The 24,630-nt window shown below is 36.5% G+C and overlaps 3 protein-coding genes across 4 annotated transcripts; 2 read left to right on the top strand and 1 right to left on the bottom strand.

Annotated features, from left to right (window-relative positions):
- The first annotated feature begins 1,351 nt into the window (after positions 1-1,351).
- On the top strand, positions 1,352-6,810 carry saga (S-antigen; retina and pineal gland (arrestin) a). Its single transcript, XM_073849319.1, has 5 exons — positions 1,352-2,882; positions 2,965-3,102; positions 3,240-3,317; positions 4,675-4,689; positions 5,597-6,810. Exons 1-5 carry the CDS (start codon positions 2,854-2,856, stop codon positions 5,670-5,672), a joined length of 336 nt encoding a protein of 111 aa, XP_073705420.1. The 5' UTR covers positions 1,352-2,853; the 3' UTR covers positions 5,673-6,810.
- Positions 6,811-8,257: 1,447 nt separating this feature from the next.
- On the bottom strand, positions 8,258-10,162 carry LOC141344563 (uncharacterized). Its single transcript, XM_073849442.1, has 4 exons — positions 9,655-10,162; positions 9,479-9,559; positions 9,266-9,346; positions 8,258-9,183 (listed from the first exon to the last, which is right to left on the bottom strand). Exons 1-4 carry the CDS (start codon positions 10,160-10,162, stop codon positions 8,258-8,260), a joined length of 1,596 nt encoding a protein of 531 aa, XP_073705543.1.
- Positions 10,163-14,113: 3,951 nt separating this feature from the next.
- Positions 14,114-24,563, top strand: proca (protein C (inactivator of coagulation factors Va and VIIIa), a). Of its 2 annotated transcripts, XM_073849106.1 has the most exons (10): positions 14,114-14,207; positions 14,479-14,536; positions 14,713-14,796; positions 15,763-15,920; positions 15,997-16,021; positions 16,106-16,216; positions 22,543-22,683; positions 23,016-23,137; positions 23,297-23,414; positions 23,884-24,563. In XM_073849106.1, exons 3-10 carry the CDS (start codon positions 14,724-14,726, stop codon positions 24,441-24,443), a joined length of 1,308 nt encoding a protein of 435 aa, XP_073705207.1. In that variant the 5' UTR covers positions 14,114-14,207; positions 14,479-14,536; positions 14,713-14,723; the 3' UTR covers positions 24,444-24,563. The 2 variants fall into 2 exon arrangements, with proteins under 2 accessions (XP_073705207.1, XP_073705206.1); XM_073849105.1 differs by lacking the exon at positions 14,114-14,207 and having other exon boundaries at positions 14,380-14,536.
- The last annotated feature ends 67 nt before the right edge of the window (positions 24,564-24,630 follow it).

Genomic DNA, 24,630 nt, shown 5'->3' on the forward strand with positions numbered 1-24,630 from the left:
TTTTAAGAACATCAGAACAGTTGTTCCACTCTAATATTTTTGCCCCCTACCCCAATTCGAAACATGTCAGTAGAGTTGCATGTATGTGCGTGTGTCTGTGTGTGTATTACAGTTTTTTTTCAATCGCTAACAAGCGCTTACCCATACTTAAGATACTTTTTCTAAACTCTTAACACAGACTCGCACCTACAAAACACAATTGGCCAAATGGATAATTTTCTTTTCAAAAATACATTTTGTTAAATATATACTAACTCTTCATTTCAAAATAGAACACATCTTTCTCTGCACACACTAACTTCACCAAAACACTGGAAATCTGACTCAAAATGAAATTATTCTGTCAAAGAATAACACTTGTTTTCAGTTCACAAGGTACATGCAGTCAATCAAAGTACACCAGGTTTCAAAATACTAGCTATTGTTGATATTACAAAAACTGCATAGACTTTTATGTTTCAGTTTTACTGGTATTTGCATGCAAAACATGCAATCCACCATTTTGACACTAAATTTCTTGGTTGGGAACTGTATGTCCACATGTACAGTAATGTTCACATTCAAAAGCATTCCAGTAAAAAGTAAATAAGTTCCTTTTTCTGTTTATTACAGGAGGTACAATAGAAACACGGTATGATAGAACAGAAAAAGTTTTACAGTTTTGCTTACAGTAAACAAAATATCCATGAAACACACAAGAGCATTCTGAACAACAACAACAACAACAAACAGCAAAAAGCCCAGATAAAAAAAAGGATGGGGTGTGTGTGTGTGGGGGGGGGGGGTCTAAAAAAAGCACAAAATTACTGTATCTAATCTCTGCGATAAGGGTAAGGCCACATGTTTCCAAACAGGGTTGGGGCCATTCATGAATTGAATTGAGAATGAATGGTAAATTCCAATTCACTTCCTGGAATGGAATTGGATTTGGAATTGGAATGTCGGGAAACAGAATTGAAATCAAATAAATTCCACTAAATTCCACTTGAGTTGCTAAATAAAATAATTTGAGTTGATTTGCTTAATAGTTTATAGTACATTAAATATTGTAAATCACATAAACAACAAACATATAAAAGAAATACAAAGTACTGTATGTTTAGTTGGTTAAGCATGATCATTTCACATGCCACATTTCAGGAAATAATGATAATTTGATGCAATAAAAAGTGAATGAAATACATGAATGAACATGACAATTTTTTTTTTGTGAGTTGAGACATATATTATGTGGTAATCATATATTGAATGTATAGTACATACAGAAACTTATCACCACTGTCATTCATTTTATTTACTTGCATTTGATCAACTCTATTTCATACATTACTTGGTATTTGTAAAGCATCATAAATAAAGTTAAAATGTATGTCTCTAAATGCAATCACACATAGATGCTCAGAAACAGCAATAAATGGAATTCAGTGGAATTTCTCTGAATTGAATTCCACTTCCTGTAATTCCAACAAGTTCAATTACAGTTTCCTGTAATTGTTGTTGAATTCCAATTCCAATTCCATTCCAATTCCATTTCCTTCTTTGAATTGGAATTGTTGAGTTCATTCCTGAATTGACCCCAACCCTGTTTCCAAAACATCAATCCTCAAAGTCCTCATTTTACTGTATAAGTGTAAATGTAATAGAAAAAAATAACCACTGCCTCTGAGTGTAAACCAGACTGGAATCAGCTGTGGTTGGCCCAATTTACCCAACATAAATCAGCTGTGTGTCAATTATTCAATTGTTTGTTTATTATCAGCTGAGATATATTTTTGATATTGATATTGTTTTTGAACTGATATCATTGCAGAAGCAGAGGTTTTTATACTGTATCTAAGGTTTGGAATATTGTTTTTGCTATTGTGGGATGTTGCGTGTTAACATTCGTAAATACTACAAAAACAATCCATAATTTTGTTGGGAGGTATAGCTTGTCTGTTAAGAAAATGTAAGCATTGTGGAAATGTGTTCACTGACTGCATATTGGGTGAAAACGACATGAAATGTGTAAATGGTATGGCCACAAAAGACCGATGCTGTGCTAATTGTGTTTAGAGTTTTGAAAATGTGACAACTGTTTGGACAAATGCTTGTTAGCAACTGAAAAAAACTGTAATTCCTGAATTGACCCCAACCCTGTTTCCAAAACATCACTCCTAAAATTCCTCCTTTTACTGTATAAGTGTAAATGTAATAGAAAAAATAACCACTGCCTCTGAGTCTAAGCCAGACTGGAATCAGCTGTGGTTGGCCCAATTTACCCAACATAAATCAGCTGTGTGTCAATTATTGTCAATTGTTTGTTTATTATCAGCTGAGATATATTTTTGATATTGATATTGTTTTTGAACTGATTTCATTGCAGAAGCAGAGGTTTTTATACTGTATCTAAGGTTTGGAATATTGTATTTGCTATTGTGGGATGTTGTGTGCTAACATTCGTAAATACTACAAAAACAATCCATAATTTTGTTGGGAGGTATAGCTTGTCAGTTAAGAAAATGTAAGCATTGTGGAAATGTGTTCACTGACTGCATATTGGGTGAAAACGACATGAAATGCATGAATGGTATGGCCACAAAAGACAGATGCTGTGCTAATTGTGTTTAGAGTTTTGAAAATGTGACAACTGATAGGACAAACGCTTGTTAGCGACTGAAAAAAAAGGTAATATAAATTAATAGATTATCTGCATTATCTTATTGAAATATGAATGAACTAATTCATTGACAAAATGTAGATCTTTGTGTATACAGCAAGTCATACTTAAAGCATATAAAATAACACACGTGTGAATGTCTGCTTTTAGTGGAACAAATTGCCAATGTGGTGCTGTACTGCAATGACAGTTATATGAAGGCAGTGGCCATAGAGGACTCTGGGTAATAGTTTTATTCAGATATTTAGATGTAATTCAATAAAATAATTCATGTTAATTTGATTAACTGTCGCTATTTGGTACAGGGACTCTGTTGATTCTTGTGGCAAACTGGATAAAGTCTACACTTTGCTCCCCCTACTGGCCAATAACAGAGAAAGACGAGGCATTGCACTGGATGGAAAATTGAAGCATGAAGACACCAATTTAGCCTCTTCAAGCATGTGAGTCCCCATGTAAACATTGGCTTGAAGATAATGAGAACTGTTTTACTTTACTGCTCTTTATGCATATTAAATGATTTTTATATATAGGCTTACTTAAGCAACAATGTTTATAATGCTTAAATGCTTTATTGCAGTATCAAAGAAGGTGTTCTGAAGGAAGTTCTGGGGATTTTGGTGTCTTACAGAATTGTTGTGAAGCTTATTGTTGGAGGGTTAGTATCCCATGACACAATATACTACTACAGTATATAGCATAGAAACATTCATGCCTAATACAGTGAGGGGAAAAAAAATGATTTGATCCCCTGCTCAATAATTTTAATGGTAGGTTTATTTGAACAATGACAGACAGAATAACAACAAAAAATCCAGAAAAACACATTTAAAAAAAGTTATAGATTTATTTGCATTTTAATGAGTGAAATAAGTATTTGACCCCTTTGCAAAAACTGGCTAGGCCACTCCAGTACCTTAATGCGCTTCTTCTTGAGCCATTCCTTTTTTGCCTTGGCCGTGTGTTTTGGGTCATACCCATCCACGACCCATTATCAATGCCCTGGCTGGCTTCTATGCCCTGCCCCTGACGGTACATAGCCCGTCCATCGTCCCTTTGATGCAGTGCAGTTGTCCTGCCCCCATAGCAGAAAAACACCCCCATAATGTTTCCACCTCTATGTTTGACAGTGGGGATGGTGTTCTTGGGGTCAGAGGCAACATTTCTCCTCTTTCAAAAACATCGAGTTGTGTTGATGCCAAAGAGCTTGATTTTGGTCTCATCTGACCACAACACTTTCACCCATTTCTCCTCTGAATCATTCAGATCAACTTCAGATGGGCCTGTACATGTGCTTTCTTGAGTAGGGGGACCCGCTGCAGGATTTCAGTCCTTCACGGTGTAAAGTCATACCAATAGTTTTTTTACCGATAGACTATGGTACCAGCTGCTTAGAGATCATTGACAAGATCCTCCTGTGTAGTTCTGGGTTGATTCCTTACCGTTCTCATGATCATTGAAACTCATGAGATCTTGCATGAAGCCCCAGACCAAGAGAGATAGACAGTTGTTTTGTGTTTCTTCCATTTGCGAATAATCACACCAACTGTTATCACCTTCTCACCAAGCTGCTTGGCGATGGCCTTTCCAGCCTTGTGTAGGTCTACAATCTTGTCACTGACATTCTTGGACAGCTCTTTGGTTTTGGCCATGGTGGAGAGTTTGGAATCTGATTATTTGATTGCTTATGTGGACAGGTGTCTTTTAAACAGGTAACAAACTGAGATTAGAAGCATTCCCTTTAAGAGAGTGCTCCTAATCTCTGCTCGTGACCTGTAAAAAGACACCTGGGAGCCAGAAATCTTGCTGATTGATCAAATACTTATTTCACTCATTAAAATAAAAAATTAATTAATAACTTTTTTTTTCTGGATTTACCATTAAAATTATAGACTGATCATTTCTTTGTCAGAAGGCAAACGTACAAAATCAGCAGGGGATCAAAACATTTTTCCTCACTGTTTGTTTTACCTTGTCCTATGTACCTCCTAATATTTTGTTCTTCTCTTTTATAGGATTATGGGATCCAGGTAAATATGATATTTTCTTTAATCTTGGATTAAGAAGGGCCTTTAGTTGAAATCATCATCACCTTTCTGTTAGAGGTTGCCTTGGACTTCAAAACTTCAAAAACTTCATTTTTGTTCACAATTTTATTTTTAATAATGAACCTACAGGATGATATAGGCATTTGCATTTATTTTGAAGAGAACAGATGAACAGGGACTGTGCATCACTTTTCGTGTTCAACACCACACCTCGCAGTGAGAACACTAAAAAACTAAATACCCTAGGCTTAAACCAATATTTCTTCTTAAATCCAAATGGATCTTTTGGTCTATGTTGTTTTCAGTTGATAAATAAACAGTACAGTGCGTCTCCCATCCAATAAATCACAGGAGGCTAAGCTTTGTGCTTTGTTACTTTTGATATGAAACAGCATCTCAGATTTCAAATTCTCTCCATTTCATTAAGAAATTCTAGCAATAAATACCGTTTTGGCGCTCCTTAATGTGGCGTGATAGATCGCTGTAGCCTAAACTGTGTACTAGCCTGTGCATAATCAAATGCATAGCAATGATTTGTGGCAGTTTCGTTTTTGTTCTGGATCCTGTGCTCTGCTGCCACATTGGAGTTCACTCGCCACTAATTGGACAGGGGTGGGAATTACAGTTACAATTTACAATAGATCATCCTCAGTGTAATCTGTCAATCTGCTATCAGATTTTTCTGTCACTAATAAAAAAAATCTGTAAATGATGGACAATTGTTTGTTAACGCGACCTCTGAGATATATATGTAATCTAAGACCAAACTGAAATTCTGATATTTAAAATCAATTTAAATCTATAAATATATTTTCCTAGTGGCCTCAGATTTTTTGACTCAACTACAGTATATAATCTCTTTATATATGCTTTGTGTTTTACATATCAGTGAGGTTGGGGTGGAGCTCCCTTTCCATCTTATGCACCCAAAGCCTGACACAGGTAATATATACGAGTGTTCTTGATATGTTCTTTTATCTGTCTCTTTCTCTTTCTTTCACATAAAGTTGTGTATGAACTCTTTTAAAATGTTGTTTTCTCTTTAATGCCTCTTGAAGTGAAAGAAAGGTCAGTCAGCATTTTAATAGTTAATGTCTGTTTCCATCATGTCCTGTTTGTCTGTCTTTGCTTAAATAGTTTAAAGGTGCAAGATGATGATCTAGCTGATCTCCCATCTTGACACGTCAAGTTGACAAGTGTCCAAAACTCTTTTAAAACCATCATAAGAAAAGATACTAAGACCACCAAACTTTCGACTATTAACCCTGACACTGCTTGCATAATTTGTTTCTTTTTTAATGTTTTTAGCAACGTTTCATATTGCTTTTTAAATGAAGTTTAATATAATGAATCAATATTATAAAGATTTTTTTCTTTGCATGTTCAAGAAATTAGTTTCTACATGTTATATTTTTTTATATGGGGTTCTATGTTATATTTTAATATCTAATTTTTATGTAACCTCAATAATATATGTGTAATGTATCTGCTTGTTTTTTTTATGTGTATGTGTGTCTGTATGCAGTGAAACTGAGGATGAAATGGTTTTCGAAGAGTTTAAGCGCACCTACATGAAGGGCATGGCCGAAAATGAGGATGAGGGAAACGTATCACCTGGGGAACACTGAGGAATTCATGTAGAATTAAACCAGTTCCTCTATATAGTAGGACATATTTAAGGCTGCTCAAAATAGACAATTATATAGAGCATTGCCACAATAGAGCACTGATTTGAACAGTTATTTGCAGATAAAGTTGTAATTTGTATTGAATTCCATGGTTCTCTGAAGACCAGCCAGACCATGCTGTGGCCATTCTTCAGTGCCCTGACCCCCATAAGGATCTCTGGAGTTGTAACTGAAATTATTAAAGATCATGTTTTCCTATTTTATGTTAGTGGGAGCACTGCACTTTTGATACTGCTGTATCATTTTACTGTATATCTTTAGGAATTTGGAAGAAACTGCTGTGCTAGAGTTTGGTGACTACACAAGAATAGTCCATAAAAAGTAAAACTGCGTAGTAAAAAAAAAAAGTTCTAAATGTTATAAAAAGTTTTCGGTCTTATTTGTTGTATTCATAAAATAACAGTATTGAAACAGATTCTGATTCTAGAAGTGGTTCTGTTTTCCACGTGCATCCATGTGATTTTTACATTACAGACTCAGCAAGGTGCAAAAACAAATGTATTTGCGTTCATATTTTTTAAAAACAGTTCAATACATACCATGGGTACTATATGCACTTTTTACATAAATCTCTATAATGATATGTAGTATCACAATTTCTCAGGTGAAGATGATTGTCAACTAATAGTCCTAAAGAGAGAATTAGGAGAATTATATAATATCAAAAATATCTTTAATATTTTCTCTACTTACAGTGGTCAAAGATAAATCTGTAAATATTTTATTTCAACAACACTAACCATAGTTAGCTTGCTTACCGTTGCTTACAATGACTCTTTTGGTGTTAGCTTTAATCAACTGCAGCTGAGCTTAGCTAATACACAAAAGAGCATTACTGTCTACCTTGCAGATAAAGCACATTGAGCACAGGGCTTTAATCCTCTTTCATTCATACATTACGTAAACAAAAACATAACTAATAGTTTTATTAAAATTTCAATCATTATCTCAATTACACATGGACTAAAGTTAATTAAAAAGAAGCATCTGCTCATGCATGCTTACAAAACAATTTGCAATTATTCTATAATGATATGTTGGAAAAAAAGCGAGGTAACACAGGCAATGTCCTCATATAAACCACAAATTTTCTGGATTTTCTGCAGTATAATGTTTGCTGATGCTGTACAAATGTACAAATTTTACAGGACATGATATATCCATTATTTTAATATGTACAGGAAGGTTACATTTCAAAAGGTTTGTTAAAATGTCCAAATGTTCAGAAAACAGGCTTAAAAAGGTTAGCAAGATATTATTAATGGACTTCAAGTACATTAGCATATGCAAACAACATTTGCTCTGTGTAACATGTATAAAACTAATCATGAGGTACATTTTAATTGAATTAACAATAAGTAATAGTTCAGTCAGGACCACTCAGTTTGATTAAGAATATTTTAGAGGTCCTGAACATTATTTTGGCAGCATGAAGGGTTCAGATTCTGAGCTGTCCACAAGCAAACCTCACTGAGGTGATGCCTGTATAAAGAGAAGTTGAGGATGGAGGAGGGTAAGCCATGTCTGTGCGACAGACCAAGGTAAGTGTGAGTACAGATAAATTTATATATCTTATGTAATTGTAGTGGAAAGAGTTATAATCAGCTGAGCATCAGATGATGCTGGCTTTCACGCCATGGTCTCCCTAAACTATGTTTGAGCTCCATTCGTAACTCAAAGTACTTCAAGAAGGAGATGTCTTACCCTAAACAAATGAGAATAAAAAATAACAGCTTATTCCTCTTAATATATTCCGTTTACTTAGATGACTCCTTAATTCAAGATTTTTTAAGATAGTATTTTTGGCGTGTATTTACATTTCTTTGCCCAAATGTTAGGGACATGTTTGGGCTTAGGTCAGATCAGGGCTGGACATCTGTGCCAAGAGTGGTAGTAGGTTTCTCTAGTTCACCCCAGCTGTATGTTCCACTAATAGGATCTGGTAAATCACGTGACATTGGCATATCACAGCTGTCTGGGTAGAGCAGGAAGCCAGAGAAGGTACTGCTTATCTCACTACTAGAATACATACCGTTGGAATCAGCATCCCTCACCTGTAGCCAAACTTCGTCACCCATGATAAGATGCAGGACAACTTGTTGAGAAGTTGTACCAAGGCCCATTGACCCAGTACTTTTGACAATAGGTCTGAAGTTGTGAAAGAGTCCCACTTTGAGCGGTTTGTTATAAACAACCAAGTGGTAGTTGATGACATAGGTACCATTGACGGGAGCCTTGTAAATGCCTCTAAAGGAGTCAAAGTTAAATCCGCTGTTGTAAAATACATTAGTGAAACGAACTGGAAGATCTGGCTGTGGGTAACTGCTGCTTAGTGCAGCTAAAAAAACAGACTGGATTGCTGAAGAGCAAAGGCCAGGAGCACCCATCATCCCAGAATCCCCTTTTTGCCCCTTGTCTCCATTTACCCCTGCTGCTCCTTGATGGCCAGTGTCCCCATTACTACCCCTTAGTCCTAAAATTCCGATCGTTCCATTTGCACCGTCTTTTCCATCCCTGCAGTGACACTCTCCCCTTTCACCATGGTCTCCTTTCTGGCCATTTAAACCTGTAGCTCCCTGTGGACCATTGTCCCCTAAATCTCCTTTCTGGCCCTTCGATCCAGAACTTCCTCTCAACCCTGGAAGTCCTCTTCCCCCTGACATGCCAGGTTGGCCGAGTTCTCCTGGAGGTCCCTGCATTGAGTAACAAATTACTGGACACTGTCCTGACTCACCACGTGAGCCCTGCTGTCCTTGATTTCCATCCACACCCCTGTCCCCTTTATCACCTGTGAAAGTATGTTTAGGAAGTTGGTGATCTTATTTATTTTTTTTATTTTTTATAAGTGCTAAAAATGTTAACTAACTTACCCCTGGGGCCTCGCTGTCCTTTAAGTCCTTTTAAGCCAAATGGACCCAGATCTCCTTTTTCACTAATGTCACCTATTTGACCTTTCATATAAAAAAAAAACATAATTGGCAATGCTCCTGTTATCAACTGTATGCATTTCAGTTGACTCTAAGTAAACTGTATGAGTATGAGCTGGTTCAATTGGTCTTCAGAATAAAAGTGACTGTGTTTACCCTTTGGTCCCTGCTGACCAATAGACCCTGGGTGACCCTGAAAGCCTGGCAAGCCTCTTATTCCTGAACTACCTGGAAAACCTATAACAAGGAAATAAAAGAAATTATACTGTGTAATTAATGTGGTATTTTATCTATACAATTGGAGTGTCTGAGAACTGATTCAAATTTATAACCTGGCAATCCCCTATCTCCTTTGTCCCCCTTTGGACCACTGGGCCCCCCTTTACACTGCGAGCAAACACAGAACCAAGGCATTTGATCCACGGGTGGAGGCACTGGTGCCTCAAAAAGCATGTCACAGTATGAAAGGTCTGGTTGTTGTCCAGTAGGCATTGTGCGAGATCCTTGAGTCGTGTTCCTGGATGGAGGTTTCGGTAGAATGGGATAACTTTCAGGAGGGATAGGTAATCTGGGTAAAGAGTATTCTTTTAATAAATCATCATATGGCATCAGCTGACCCCCTCTGGCCATGGGGTTGCCTGCATTTGCTATGGGGTAATTATCATAGTTGTATGTAGGTATGTGGTTGTTATGTGCAGCAGAATCCTCAAAATAGTCTTCAGGAGGAATGGGGCTATCAGGAGAGCCAGGAGATGGAGGTACTAGAAAACCCCTTCCCAAGAGGATCGTCCCAGATGAGAGGGCTGATGAGACCAGCACTCCTGCAATTATTCTTATCATCTGAGAACAAATAAAAAGGGATGGAGGTAACAGGAAATTTAGTGATTTAAAACACTAAAGAGGTATTGCCGTTGAGCAGCTCTAGAGAACATGTAAGCAATGTAAGCAATCAAGTGATGTTATATAATTGACAATAATCTGTTCGTCCATTTTGGGTTTAAAGTGGTTAATAATTCTATACATTTTCAAGAATTCTTTTTTTTTCCTTTTTACCTTTTTTATTTTTATATTTTTTTATATTTTTTTATATTTTTTTATTAGAATGCCATCACACCTTTTGTCTATCAAACTAATATCACATCATCATAGTATCATAATACTTTAAGCACTTATATCCACTTTTTTCAGATAAAAGACAAACACAACAGCATAAAGCACAATTGTATAATTCATTTTGGCAGCTATCAAAAATACTTACAATTTGGAAGAAGTCTTGTCTCATCATCTGGGTGAAGCACTTATGGACTGAACAGTACAACTAAAGCACTGATCAATTTATAAGTGGTGACTAAACAAACAGTCTTTGTGAACATGAACCTCTCCCCAAAGGCTTCCAAACAAAGCAGAGAGGCTGGATATAATCTCATATTATACCTAGCATAGTATAGGGCTCCTGCATGAAAAATGACAACATGGTCTGGAAAGGGATTATCAAAATAATAGTGAACCAACAAAAGTGTTCCTCATTCTTTTCATCTCTTCTTTGTTCCTAAAAGGAACTGGCCAATGTTCAGATAAGATACTCCAGAATGAAAGTGAACCCTCTGAGAAAACTGGTGTTACAAGACAATTTTTTTTGTCCGTTCTGACAGGACTTTAAGATTGGTGAGTGAAAGTGCTCCCAATTTCCCTTACCAGTCTGATGATCATTTTTCAAGGTACTTTTCAAGGTCATGTGGATGCAAATATAGTAACTGAATAAGTTTAAATCACATTTCTTATTAGTGTCAAGAACATTTTGAAAGTTGGTGATTAAAAGTAGGATTTTGTTTATTTGTTTGTTTGATTTTCTATAAAATCTCAAAACATTTGACTCTTAAGGAAAGAGGAACATTTTGTAGTCATTTAATATTTAAGTGAAACAATAAGGAAACAAGGAAAATTAACTTCAGGCAAAGAAAACACCAGAATTGTGTTCCCTCCGACAGACAAATCACGCCAGTTTTGTCTTTAAGCAAACAGAGAAGATTGTAAGGCCACAGCTCATTTTCCACTTATTCATGCAACCTGAGTCTGCTTTATTCAAACAACTCATTATGAATCAAACAGTACATTGGAAACTGAGCCACCTGTACAATGTCTTAACAAAAAGGAACACAACACAAGATGAATGGCTAACCCTATTATGTGCCCTAATTTCCACACCCTTAGCCACAAATACTGTATGTCCCCATGTGGCATGTTTCTGTATAGCCTAGATGAAAGTGTAATCATTTGCCTATCCCACAGAAACTTTTCTCACTGTTTTATTAACCAAAAATATCAACCCTTTTTCCTAAAAATGTTCAAATTTTCTCTTTGACAATCTTACAAAACAAGAACATTTTGCTGGTGTTCTGTTTGGATATACAGACACCAAACCTTTTTAAAAATCTATCATTTAATCAATCAATCAAGCAAGCAAGCAATCATTCAATCAATCAGTCCAGTTAATTGGATAATAATAATACAGTTGTAATACAGATATAACAGATTATTGTTGCACTGTAACATTAGCTACTGTAAAGCCACTTGGTACAGTGTATACACTGCATGGATGTGTGTCCCATTGTGATGTTAAGCCTTGTTTATGTTTCAATAAGAGTTGTGTGCTGACACCTTAATTTCACTATAAGTATCATATGTTGTATGCAGATTATATGTAGTATTCCTATGTTAGCAAAAGAGAGTCCAAGAATGTGTGGCCCATTGTGCAACACAAATGAGATCCGTTTAAATGCTTTTGCTAATCAAAATGTAGGTTATGTGTATATTGAGGGAAAATAAACATATAAACAATAAAAAAATGTGGGGAAATTTTCTACAAAAACCTATCAACATGTACAGTATCTCACAAAAGTGAGTACACACCTCACATTTCAGCAACCATTTTAGTAAATCTTCTCAAGGGACAATACTATAGAAATGAAACTTGGATATATTTTAGGGTAGTCAATGTGCAGCTTATATAGCAGAATAGACTTACTGTCCTCTGAAAATAACTCAACATACAGTCATTATTGTCAAAATAGCTGGCAACAAAAGTGAGTACACTCTAAGTGATAACAGCAGTATGTTGTTTAACCATGCAAAGCCACATGTCCTATTCATGTTTATTTTTTTGTCTGCTTGACAGGACCATATAAAGTTGTGTATCTTGTATTAGAACAGTTAAAATTTGGTGCTTTAAGTACATTTCTCTCATACTGACCACTGGATGTTCAACATGGCACCTCATGGCAAAGAACTCTCTGAGGATTTGAGAATTAGAATTGTTGCTATCCACAAAGATGGCCAAGGCTATTAGAGGTTCAGTAACACCCTGAAACTGAGTTACACTACAGTGGTCAGGGTCATACAGAGGTTTTCCAAGATGGGTTCCATTCAGAATAGGCCTCGCAAGGGTCGATCAACAAAGTTGAGCACTCGTTTTGTGCATCAGGTGCAGAACCTGGCTTCAAAAAACAGATGCATGAGTGCTGCCAGCATTGCTTTAAAGGTTGCAGAAGTAGAAGGTTAGCCTGTCAGTGCTCAGACCATACGCAGCACACTGCAACAAGTCGGTTTGCATGGGCGTCGTCTCAGAAGGAAGCCTCTTCTGAAGCTGGCTCACTAAAAGCCTGCAAACAGTTTGCTGAAGACAACCTGTCCAAAGCATGAATTACTGGAACCATGTCCTGTGGTCTGATAAGACTAAGATAAACTTGTTTGGCTCAGATGGTGTCCAGCAAGTGTGGCGATGCCCTGGTGAGGAGTATCAAGAAAATAGTGTCTTGCCTACAGTCAAGCATGGTGGTGGTAGCATCATGGTCTGGGGCTGCATGAGTGCTGCTGGTACTGGGGAGCTGCAGTTTATTGAGGGAAACATGGATTCCATTATGTACTGTACATTCTGAAGCAGAACATGATGCCTTTCCTCCAGAAACTAGGCCGAACAGCAGTTTTCCAACATGATAACGACCCCAAACACACACCACCTAGATGACAACTGCCTTGCTGAGGAAGCTAAAGGTGATGGAGTGGCCAAGTATGAACCTTATTATGCACCAATGGGGCATCCTCAAGCGGAAGGTGGAGAAAGCACCATGTGTCTAACATCCAGCAGCTCCGTGATCTCATTACAGAGGAGTGGAAGAGGATCCCAGCAACAACCTGTGCAGCTCTGGTCAAGTCCATGCCCAGGATGATTAAGGCAGTGCCAGATAACAATGGTGCTAACATAAAATATTAACACTTTGGACAAGTTCACTTAGGGTGTACTCACTTTTGTTGCCAGCTATTTTGACAGTAATGGCTGTATGTTGAATAATTTTCAGGGGACACTAAATCTATATTGCTATACAAGCTGCACACTGACCACTCTAAAATATATTCAAGTTTCATTTCTAGTATTGTCCCTTGAGAAGATATACTAAAATGGTTGCTGAAATGTGAGGGGTGTACTCACTTTTGCGAGATACTGTATGTATAAATCATAATTAAAATATAGTTAACTATAAATATAATTTATTTTTTGAATGCTATAAGAACATTATTAAATTCATTTGACCACGAAGTGAACGCTCAATTATTTAAAAATACATAATGACAGATTACATTAAAGTAAGAAATTACACATTACATTTAAATATTTCATCAATCATAAGTAATTAAACCACAAATGCAATTGTTTGGTGTTTAAACTGTAAGCTGTACAGTTCAGCACAAGTAGGTGCAAGTGGACAGACAGCAGATGAGAATGCAGGGGCATTCAGACTGTGGACTCTAAGTAAACAGAGTTAGTTAGTCATTAACACACTCTAAACACAACATTCTCCATTCCTGTTCAATTCTTATTTTTCAAAATGTAAGTAAACATTTTTAATAATTATTAATTGTTAGTTAAATACTGCAATCATGAAGTACTGGTTGTCTAACTCTTTTACCTTGTGGATTATATTAATATAATCTCAAAATTCCTGATATGATTGATCTCAGCAACTATTATTTGTTCAGTGAAAGGTTTGCTGGAGTTCAGTTAACTTACTGGCTGTTCATGTTGTGCTGTCCTGTTGGGTTGAAGACAAATTAATGTTAGGACATTTCAGTGTTTTTGATTCATGTGTCTTCTAATGTAGTTCTTATCTGAGGACAAATCTGGCCTCTAACTAATCCCTGTTGATATTTTGGAATACGGTAAGAAATATTTTTCTGTGTTGGTATTTTATACAGTAAACTTTTGTGCTTTGAATGTAATAATCATCCATGTATCTCTAACCAAACCATTACTTTAAATTCTATAAAATCTTCAGATCTAAAAGATGCTTAATATTTAGGTATAATTCAAGATTTCTATCTTGCTGTATTTATAGGGTCTTCTGCCATGATGAGGAGTCTCTTCATCTGTATCTCAGTGCTGGTTGTAGTTTGGTCTGATAACGCTCTCTGCAAGTCAGGTATGAGGTCAATAGACCTGTAGAATTTATAAACAAGTTCAAAGTGTATGTATTATACTTATGAATTTGTTTGAAGCTAGTGTTCTTTTGAAAATGTAAACATTTAGGGAAATTCAGAGTATTTGTGCCACATTAGAACATGTAGCTTGATTAGGCGATTAGGCTTATTATAGATAGTGTCTTATCAAATCAGTGCAAATCAGTCTTATCAATTAGTCTCACCATTAATCTTACTTACAAAAATATATTGATATTTTGAAATGACAGCAGTAGTGGAATGAATCGTCATCATTGTACAACAACAAAAAATAGCTCAAGGAACTTGCATGTTTATATGTAAAATGCCTTTATTAAACTGGGCTAAGACATTAAAAACATTAAAAGAGTGCATTATTTTCATACAACCATTACTAACACAAGCATTCTTTAAACTATTGACAATCAGTGAATGATCAAAACAGCTGGTTATTTAGACTGATTATTTGAACTGGCCATGACCAGCCAGCCCTTACAAACTGAATGTTGTTGTAATTTCTAATACAATACAAAAAAGTAATAAATAAATTAATTAAACTAGATAAATAAATAAACAAACAAACAAGGGGGAAACAAATTAAAATAGGGAAAATATATTTTTGATTTCAAATAAAAAATAAAAATAAAACAAAACAAAAGAAAACATTATGATTGGGCACATACAGATGCTAGATTTTTAAATATTTAAGGTTTTAAAGATCAGACTCCAGAAGTGAATTGCAGAACTGGAAGCATGCTCTGCAAATTGCATACTCATGTTTGTGCCATTAATTTCTAAAATTAAGCATGTAACTTTTTCGAATAAATGGCGCTTTCAGCAGACACAATCATTCTTAATGAATTATCCCTTTAGGTTTTGTAGTACGCAATAGGCTTAAAAGACATTTCGAAATTGCTCTGCCTTATCAACCCTGTGTCTATTTTGGTCAGCATTTTCTAGCAGCCCAAAAGCACACATGCTCCTGCGTTCAAGAAGAGCCAACACTTTTATGGAGGAATTAAAGCCTCCATCATTGGAGCGGGAGTGTAGGGAGGAACTGTGCGATTTTGAAGAAGCACGGGAAATCTTTAATACAAGGGAAGCCACGGTTGGTAATGTCAGTTTTTTACTGTAGTACTTTTTCCTTAAATTATGATCCACTAACTGATCTTTCTGTCTTGTAGTTGGAATTCTGGACAGCATATAAAGGTTAGTTATATCTGTCTTTGAAAATATATATGCTCTTTAAGGCATCATAACTCCTGGTACTCATTAGTTGTTCTGCATGCTTAGATGGAAACCAGTGCGCCTCAAATCCATGTGTTCATGGAAAGTGTGTGGACCTGTTACAAGATTACTCCTGCACCTGCAACGCTGGATTTGAAGGGAAACGCTGTGACCTGCGTGAGCCTCTTGTTTCTTATACAATTTACATGTTCAAAAGTTTGTGTTTTGTATTAAAATGCTATTTACATTGCATAATTTGATTTGTGACATAGATATAGTGTAGAATCTTAAAGACTTCTCATTATTATTATTATTAGTGTTACAAATGACGACGGAGATGAGGATCCAATTGCAAGCTTTATTAAACAGATCGTAGTCGACAGGCAGGGTCAAAACACCAGCAAACAGGAATATCCAGGACAAAACAAAAGCGTAATCCAGTGGTACAGGCGTTGGTCGAAATCCGAATGGGCAGTCCAAAGTGACAAAAGAATACAAACTAAGAAACAAGGCTAAACTATGACTAGAAACAAAACCAGGAATAAACTAAGAAACTATGAAACTAAGGAACTAAGAAACTCGGAAACCAGACACGGAAAGAACAGGGAAATCGCTTGGTAGAGTTCGCAGGAGCAAAACAATACTTCGCCCAGTTCGATTGGCATGGTCTGCCTTTATGGCTGACAGACAGGAAATAACCAGCGAAGCAGCAGAGGGAGCAGTAACAGTCACAGAGAGCAAAGGCTTCCTCTGCTGGCCTGGCGTAGTCTCAGCCTCAGACGTCACGCCCACGGAAAGTTGGCTAAACGTCTGATGCATATCAGTACACTTAACTGGAAACACTTCAGGAATGTCGAAGTCGTGATCTGATTAGTTGAATTTGATCGGATATCCGGAACACGCGAGTGTCGCGTTTATTTTCGGTCCTTACTGCTTGTTCTCCCTCTTCTTCGTTAACTTTCAATGCTGGTTATTTCAATGACTGACTTGTTGCACGCCAGTCTGTTGTTGTGGGGGCATTTCTACACCCCGAAACGTGACGCTGAACGAAGCAAACTGTGATTGGTTGTTTGACATGTCGGTCAAACGGCCTTATGGGCGGGCCTTGGCCAATTAAAGCTGCCATGAATTCCAGACCTTCAGCCGTCAGTCTGAAGGTCTGGCTACGCGAGACTAGGCCTGGCGTAACAATTAGGGTCCCAGCCAAAAGGCGTCCAGGTTTTTGCTTACCAAGTTTTACTATCCAGGGCATTTTGGGGCCCTCAACATGCTCAAAATCTCATGAAATTTGGCGCACACACTGAAATCGGGCTCAGGCAAAAATTCATTCATGTATAGATTTTATCAATTATCAGTTATCAACAACTTTCATGCTGACAGTAGGCTTGATATGCTTATCCTAGGCTTTTCATCTGATTGCCACCAAACTCAGTCAAAATGATCTCAAGGCATTGAGGATGTTAAGTCAAGTCACTTTTATTTTATAAAACGCTTTATACAATACAGATTTTGTCAAAGCAGCTTTACAGTGTTAAACAGGAAAATAGTGTGTTGATAATGTAGGAGGGACAATAGTAAACAGTACATTTTTTCAGATAAAGTCAGTGCATTGTTGATTCAGTGATGTCATTATCCGGCTCAGTTAAGTTCTCTTCAAATAGTGTCTCTGCAATCAAGTTGACAACATTGCCAGACATTAAGTGTTCCCAACTAAGTACACCAGAGGTGACAGTGGCAAGGAACCAAAACTCCATTGGTGACAGAAATGGAGTAAAAAACCTTGGGAGAAGCCAGGCTTAGTCGGTGGGCCAGTTCTTCTCTGGACAGATGAAACAAGCATGTTGTGGTTTAATTCCAGGCTGCAACATAAATCAGATTGAGCAGAGGACTCGTCTGGGCTCCGCTGAGATTTATTTACATTTAGTCATTTAGCAGATGTTTTTATCCAAAGCGACTTACAAATGAGGACAATGGAAGCAATCAAAATCAACAAAAGAGCAATGATATGCAAGTGTTATGTCAAGTCTCAGTTAGCCTAACAGTACAGATAGCAACACTTTTTTATTATACAATAAATAGAAAGAAAACAGATATAATAGAAAAAGAATAGAGCAAGCTAGTGTGATTTTTTTTGTTTTTGATTATAAGATTTTATTTTATTTTATTTTATTTTATTGCTTTTTGTTAATTATATAATAAATAAAAATAAAACAAATAGAATACAAACAGAATAGAGAAGCTCGTTTTTTTTAGTCTAGGGTAAGGGACAAGTTTTTTGTTGTTGTTTTTGTTTTGTTTTGTCTTGTTTTGTTAAAGAATAGAATTGAAATATAGAGTGCTAGAGTTAGAAGGTTAAATAAAGATGGAAGAGATGTGTTTTTAGACATTTCTTGAAGATGACTAAGGCTAAGGAGGCTGCTCGGATTGAGTTGGGCAGGTCTTACCAGGAGGGAACAGGTATGTAAAAGTCTGTGAAAGTGATTTGTGCCTCTTTGGGATGGCACAATAATGTGCCGTTAGTTAAAGAGGTGCAGAGCCAGTGCTGGTTTTGTAGGCAAACATTAATGCCTTGAATATTATGTGAGCAGTGCAAATTAATAAACAGAGGTGTGATGTGCGTTCTCTTCGGCTCATTAGAAATATATTTTGAAGCTGCATTCTGGATTAATTGTAAAGGTTTGATTAAACTGGCTAGAAGACCTGTCAAAAGAGCATTGCAGTAGTCCAGCCTGGACAGAGCAAGACCTTAAACAAGGAGCTGTGAAATGTGTTCCGAAAGAAAGGAACAAAGCAAATCTGCAGGACCGGACAGTTTTAGCAATATGGTCTGAGAAAATCAGCTGATCATCAATCACAACATTTATGGCTGTAGAGGTCACTTCTAGGTCCTGATCCACCATCTGATCTGGATACGGACTGGATCTGGGTGGCAACGGTGACCTCAGAATAAAGAAACAGACTAAAATTAGTGTAGATGCCAAGTACATCAGGGGTTATGGGAAGTGTTCCCAGTTCTACATTACATTTACATTACATTTACATTTATTCATTTAGCAGACGCTTTTATCCAAAGCGACTTACAATTGGGAATACAACAAGTGAGTCATCCTAAGGAGGCAGATCAACATAGGAAGTGCTCAAAAATACCATATGACAGGCGTTGTTAGATGAGTACGGGCTAGAAAGGGAAGATCAGGAAAGAGAGGAAAATAATTTTTTTTTTTTTTTTTTTTTTTTTTAATTGAGTCAGATAGTGTCGAAAAAGATGGGTTTTCAGCAGTCGCTTGAAGACAGTAATGGAGTCTGCGTTCCGGATGGGGGTGGGAAGATCATTCCCAGTTCAGCCTAACAATCATTTAACGGATTTGAATTATATAAATGTGATAGTATGTTGTGTGTATGCCAGGTTAAAGAGATGGGGTTTTAATCTCCATGTAGATTTAAACTGACAGAGCGTGTCTTTATTATCAAATAGCCAGAGTTTTGAAGTTTTGACGTGAAGGACTATAATGGGATAAGAGGTTGTGAAGGTATTTTTGATATCTTGAACGGTTTGGACGTGGTGAGGCAACGAATTTATGGCAAAAAAAGGGAAACAGGAAGTGTGAAATAACTCCTACATACATTGACTTATTTTGGTCAAACTTCAGCAGTTTGTTCACTGATGGACTCTGATCACATATTATAAGTGAAAGTTATAGTGCCACCAACTGTCAGCAGGAAGTGTTTCATTTTCAAAATGCTTAGATGTGGTAGATGTGAAACTGCAAAGGGCTTCTTGAAATACCACAAAATATTCTTCTTTATACTGCTCTAAATGCTGTCATACAATTTACACCAAACTTTGTCAACATGATGCCAAAACACTGAGGAATGTAAATTGTGAACAGTTTTTGGATTTTCAAATCCAAAATGTTCAAATTCCTCGACACCTTTTACATGTGAAGGACAAGTCATTCTGAGGAAACACGCTTAGTTTCGTGAATTTCTTATACGCTATGGCCTTACAGCAAATTTTAAACTATCAGCAATTTCTACTGACAGATAAAGGCTGTGGACAATACTATGGCTGTCCACTAAATCTGTTAACCCTAATCCTTTTTCTCCTCAGTCTCCGTCAGTTAGAGTAACAAATAAATGAATAAAATCAGTTGATAACAGTTAATATAATTATTTCACAAATGCTTATAGATTATCTAATGTTAATTTAAGTTTTATATGTTTATATATTAACTTGAAAACATATTTGTCAAGATGCCAGGCATAATTAAATATGTTGCTATACAAAAATTTAAATGAAGAGACAAGTTTATGTCTTTTAGCATAATATTTTGTGAAATGCTTCTTTAAAGACACCCTATAATGTAATGCGTCCACGAATACTGTTTCCGGGTCCAAGCCTCAACTTATTCCACTTATCTCAACAACCCTTTTTTTTAACACTGTTTATTCATATTAAACATTTAAGTTAAACATTTTTAAACTTTCTTTATATACTACTGTCTCCATGCTCACAACATCCCAAACACAATTTTTTTAAATATTTATTTATTTATCTATTTACATTTTCATTGTCTGGCTATCTGGGATTTCGGTATGTAGTTAAAGGGTAGGATTATAATTTTTTTTGGTAGTATTATATCACAGTATGAGTGTATATTAGCACCATTTGTTGTTTTCTTGTCATCTGATAAAGCGTTTGGACCCGGAAAGCTTGCAGGAAAGTTATGAAATTTGGCACACAAATAGAGGACAGTCTCATTTTTAACCACAGCAAATTTGGAGTCTCTAACTCAAACTATCTTACGCCACCAACAGGCAAACTTTGCACTCATGTTTCTGCTAATAACTTTTGAACTGATATGATCTAAAAGCTAATTTTTTTCCCTCTGATTCCTTTTTTTTATTTTTTATTTAAAAAAAAAAATCTACTTTTTTTTTTTACTTTTACTAGACTGTTTGTCCAATTTTCGCCAAAATTAGCTCAGTTCATCTTCAGAGAATTTTGGCAAGAAGCCATCAAAAGCTTTTTGATATACCAGACTGTTTTTGTAAAGCGCTTTAAAGGAGAACTCCGGTGTGATTTTGACCTAAAGTGTATTGAATCATGAAACCGAGTGTAAACGTACCTTGCATATCTCATCTCGTCTTGTCCACTGCTGTCCGAAATCTGGGGTCAGTTAGCCGATGCTCACAACAGCTTGTCAATGATATTCAATCGGGCATCGAAGGAGCCATGTAAATAAATCACTGTTTTACGCCATTTACGAGGCACAAAGTAGCTCCAGACTTCATTGGTAGACTTCCAAGGGCCCTGACATTTAAAACGAGACATTGAGAACTTAGAAAAAACACCGGTAGTTTATTTACAAGTAGATTTATACAGACAGTAACCGCAAGAAGTTTAGCGCCCGCCGCCATCTTAAATGTAGTCACGATAAGTCGAGTGTCGAGCACCAAGGAAACTACAACCTGGTACGTTGATAAGCTGATAAATTCCTTGGTGATCGACACTCGACTTATCGTGACTACATTTAAGATGGCGGCGGGCGCTAAACTTCTTGCGGTTACTGTCTGTATAAATCTACTTGTAAATAAACTACCGGTGCTTTTTCTAAGTTCTCAATGTCTCGTTTTAAATGTCAGGGCCCTTGGAAGTCTACCGATGAAGTGTGGAGCTACTTTGTGCCTCGTAAATGGCGTAAAACAGTGATTTATTTACATGGCTCCTTCGATGCCCGATTGAATATCATTAACAAGCTGTTGTGAGCATCGGCTAACTGACCCCAGATTTCGGACAGCAGTGGACAAGACGAGATGAGATATGCAAGGTACGTTCACACTCGGTATCATGATTCAATACACTTTAGGTCAAAATCACACCGGAGTTCTCCTTTAACACAAAGTTTGTGCAAAAATGGACATGAGGCTATATCTACAACACTTCAATGGATTCTGAGCAAACTTGATATGTGTTATAAAAAACATTATTCGATGGCACATTAATAGTTTCGGCACAGTGTCACCTACTGGTATAAAGATATTTTTAAAAATGACATTTGGCCAAAAGTCATAAGATAAATATAAAAAGAGATTTCTGGCTCAGAGAGAAACAATCATTTTGAGAAAATAGATAGATTAGATAGATAGATAGATAGATAGATAGATAGATAGATAGATAGATAGATAGATAGATAGATAGATAGATAGATAGATAGATAGATAGATAGATAGATAGATAGATAGATAGATAGATAGATAGATAGATAGATAGATTTATGAGATTTATGAGATTTATATATAATGTATTGAACCACAAATGACTGTGAATGAATCCCTTTGCCCTTCCTACATTTTGTCTGCTTGGTCAGTGTTTTTGGATATGCTGTGTAACAGCTGATTTGGGGCATTTATTAGTGGATGTCTTGAGTTACAGAACAGTGGTGAGTGTTGAGGTCATGGTAATAAATGTCCTGACAGCAGTTCTGTGGTTTTGTCCTCAGGCAGGACAGCCACTAACTGCTCTGTGAACAATGGGGATTGTGATCATGAATGTCACGAGAGTGAGGATGGTCTCAGTCGCACATGCAGTTGTATTAAAGGATACCAACTACAAGACAACTCTAAAAAATGTATTGCCAAAAGTAAGTTATCTTAACAAAATGCAAATATAAACCATATAGTCTGCATATTACAAATAGCCTACACACTGGTGATTTTGTATCCACAGTGCACAAATTAATGCCTGGATATTTGTACTCGAGACTGTACTTCTGCATTTGTGGACATTTAAAATTATAGCGTTTTTGTGCAACATTTATTCACAAATGTAGGCTGATAAATATTCATATGATTGATATTATTAGAAATGCATCCCTATTACAAATATATAAAAATCTGTTATAAAAAAAATCTTCAAATCATTTCTATTACTTAGTAGATGAATTATGATCTATGTGCATTTTGTCATTTACAGATGAGGCTTCATGTGGCCAGATTCGGATCGCAAAGTCATCCTATGTTAATAAGCCTTTAGTAGGTTTACAGCCGTGGGTTATAGGAGGTACAGTTGGCAAAAAGGGAGAGAGTCCTTGGCAGGTATTTGTGATTCATACATATTAGCTGTGTAATCATATGTAACAATGCCAAATGTTTAATGACAGCTAATCCTCACAGATATCACGTTATGCCAAATATTCAGCCAGAGTACATTTTGTGCTCCAGTATGAATAAAAATACATTGTTTGTGTTCTGTAGGCTCTTATACTCAATCATTTGGGCAAGTTTCATTGTGGTGGAGTTCTGATTGATGAAAACTGGGTTCTCACTGCTGCTCACTGCCTAGAGACAAGTACAAGGTTCAGTGTCAGGCTGGGTATGTAAGACATTGTGGTTAAATTTAAGTATTCTTTTACAGTCTAAGACTTTTATCCTTTCATATATTTTATGTTTTTAATAAGATGCAATACTAAAGCAGTTTACCAATAAAAGTGCATACATGACAATTACTGGAACACATAGCTGAGAGTGATGTTGTTTACTAAGCTTAGGACTCAGAAGTAAAAAGGAATACCAAAAGACACTCTAGATACACTGTTATGTTCCTTTAAAAAGCATATTAATTCCACACGTTTAGTGGATATCCCTAAAGTAAGTGTTTTGAGAAATCACACTTTGATTCTGTGAGAGTCTGTCTCTGTAAACAATAAAAACAAAAAGACAAATCAACAAAAAAAAAAAAAAAAAAAAATCAGAAAGCAACCTTCCCTTTTTAACCAATCATAAAACAGCCATCCATAGACACTCTATGGCTTTGAATTCTAATTGTATGGCTGTCTTTCCAGGTGACTACGACCGATTTAGGATTGAAGGATCTGAGATGACCCTTCCTGTAAAACAACCAATCACCCACCCACAATACAATCCTATTACTGTGGACAATGATATTGCTCTGTTGCGATTGGCCACACCAGCCAAATTTTCCACATACATACTCCCAGCATGCCTCCCTAGCAAGAACCTGGCAGAACGAATGTTACATCGTAACGGTACCATCACAGTCGTCACTGGCTGGGGGAAGGACAACGAGACCTCTCATCGCTTCAGTTCAACTCTCAACTTCATTGAAATTCCAATTTTAGACAACAAAGAGTGTTCCAGGCATATGATGAACAACCTCACTCAGAACATGCTTTGTGGGGGAGTGGTGGGGGAGATTAAAGATGCTTGTGAGGGGGACAGTGGGGGTCCAATGATGACACTGTTTCACGATACATGGTTCCTTGTAGGTCTAGTGTCCTGGGGAGAAGGCTGCGGGCAAAAAGACAAACTTGGCATCTACACCAAAGTGTCCAGCTATTTGGATTGGATAAATAGCGTTCGTCAGGGGTGGGATAAAGTTTAGATCCCTGCCTTTCTACTCTGTGTGGCCTATTATAGAAAATATAAATCAGAAAAATCTATGTGCTCCCTATAGTTCTTCTGGTGTATACAGATTGACATTTAATAAATACATAAATTTGAACTGCTCTTATTTCTCTGTTATCTGCATGTTTAGGGAAATACTGTCAGTCAGTAAATAAAGTAGACAG

This window comes from Garra rufa, chromosome 10, assembly GCF_049309525.1.
Source record: "Garra rufa chromosome 10, GarRuf1.0, whole genome shotgun sequence".
In the NCBI taxonomy this organism is placed as follows: Eukaryota; Metazoa; Chordata; class Actinopteri; order Cypriniformes; family Cyprinidae; genus Garra; species Garra rufa.

What these genes read in the sequence shown, in the direction of transcription:
- saga (XM_073849319.1), top strand. Translation starts at nt 2,854, where the DNA reads ATGAAGGCAGTGGCCATAGAGGACTCTGG. An exon ending in GTGGCCATAGAGGACTCTGG is followed by an intron (nt 2,883 to 2,964) that starts GTAATAGTTTTA and finishes TATTTGGTACAG; the next exon opens with GGACTCTGTTGATTCTTGTG. An exon ending in AATTTAGCCTCTTCAAGCAT is followed by an intron (nt 3,103 to 3,239) that starts GTGAGTCCCCAT and finishes GCTTTATTGCAG; the next exon opens with TATCAAAGAAGGTGTTCTGA.
- proca (XM_073849106.1), top strand. Translation starts at nt 14,724, where the DNA reads ATGATGAGGAGTCTCTTCATCTGTATCTCAGTGCTGGTTGTAGTTTGG. An exon ending in AGGGAAACGCTGTGACCTGC is followed by an intron (nt 16,217 to 22,542) that starts GTGAGCCTCTTG and finishes TTTTGTCCTCAG; the next exon opens with GCAGGACAGCCACTAACTGC. An exon ending in AAGGTTCAGTGTCAGGCTGG is followed by an intron (nt 23,415 to 23,883) that starts GTATGTAAGACA and finishes CTGTCTTTCCAG; the next exon opens with GTGACTACGACCGATTTAGG.
- LOC141344563 (XM_073849442.1), bottom strand. Translation starts at nt 10,162, where the DNA reads ATGATAAGAATAATTGCAGGAGTGCTGGTCTCATCAGCCCTCTCATCT. An exon ending in TGGTCAGCAGGGACCAAAGG is followed by an intron (nt 9,347 to 9,478) that starts GTAAACACAGTC and finishes TTTATATGAAAG; the next exon opens with GTCAAATAGGTGACATTAGT. An exon ending in AGGACAGCGAGGCCCCAGGG is followed by an intron (nt 9,184 to 9,265) that starts GTAAGTTAGTTA and finishes ATACTTTCACAG; the next exon opens with GTGATAAAGGGGACAGGGGT.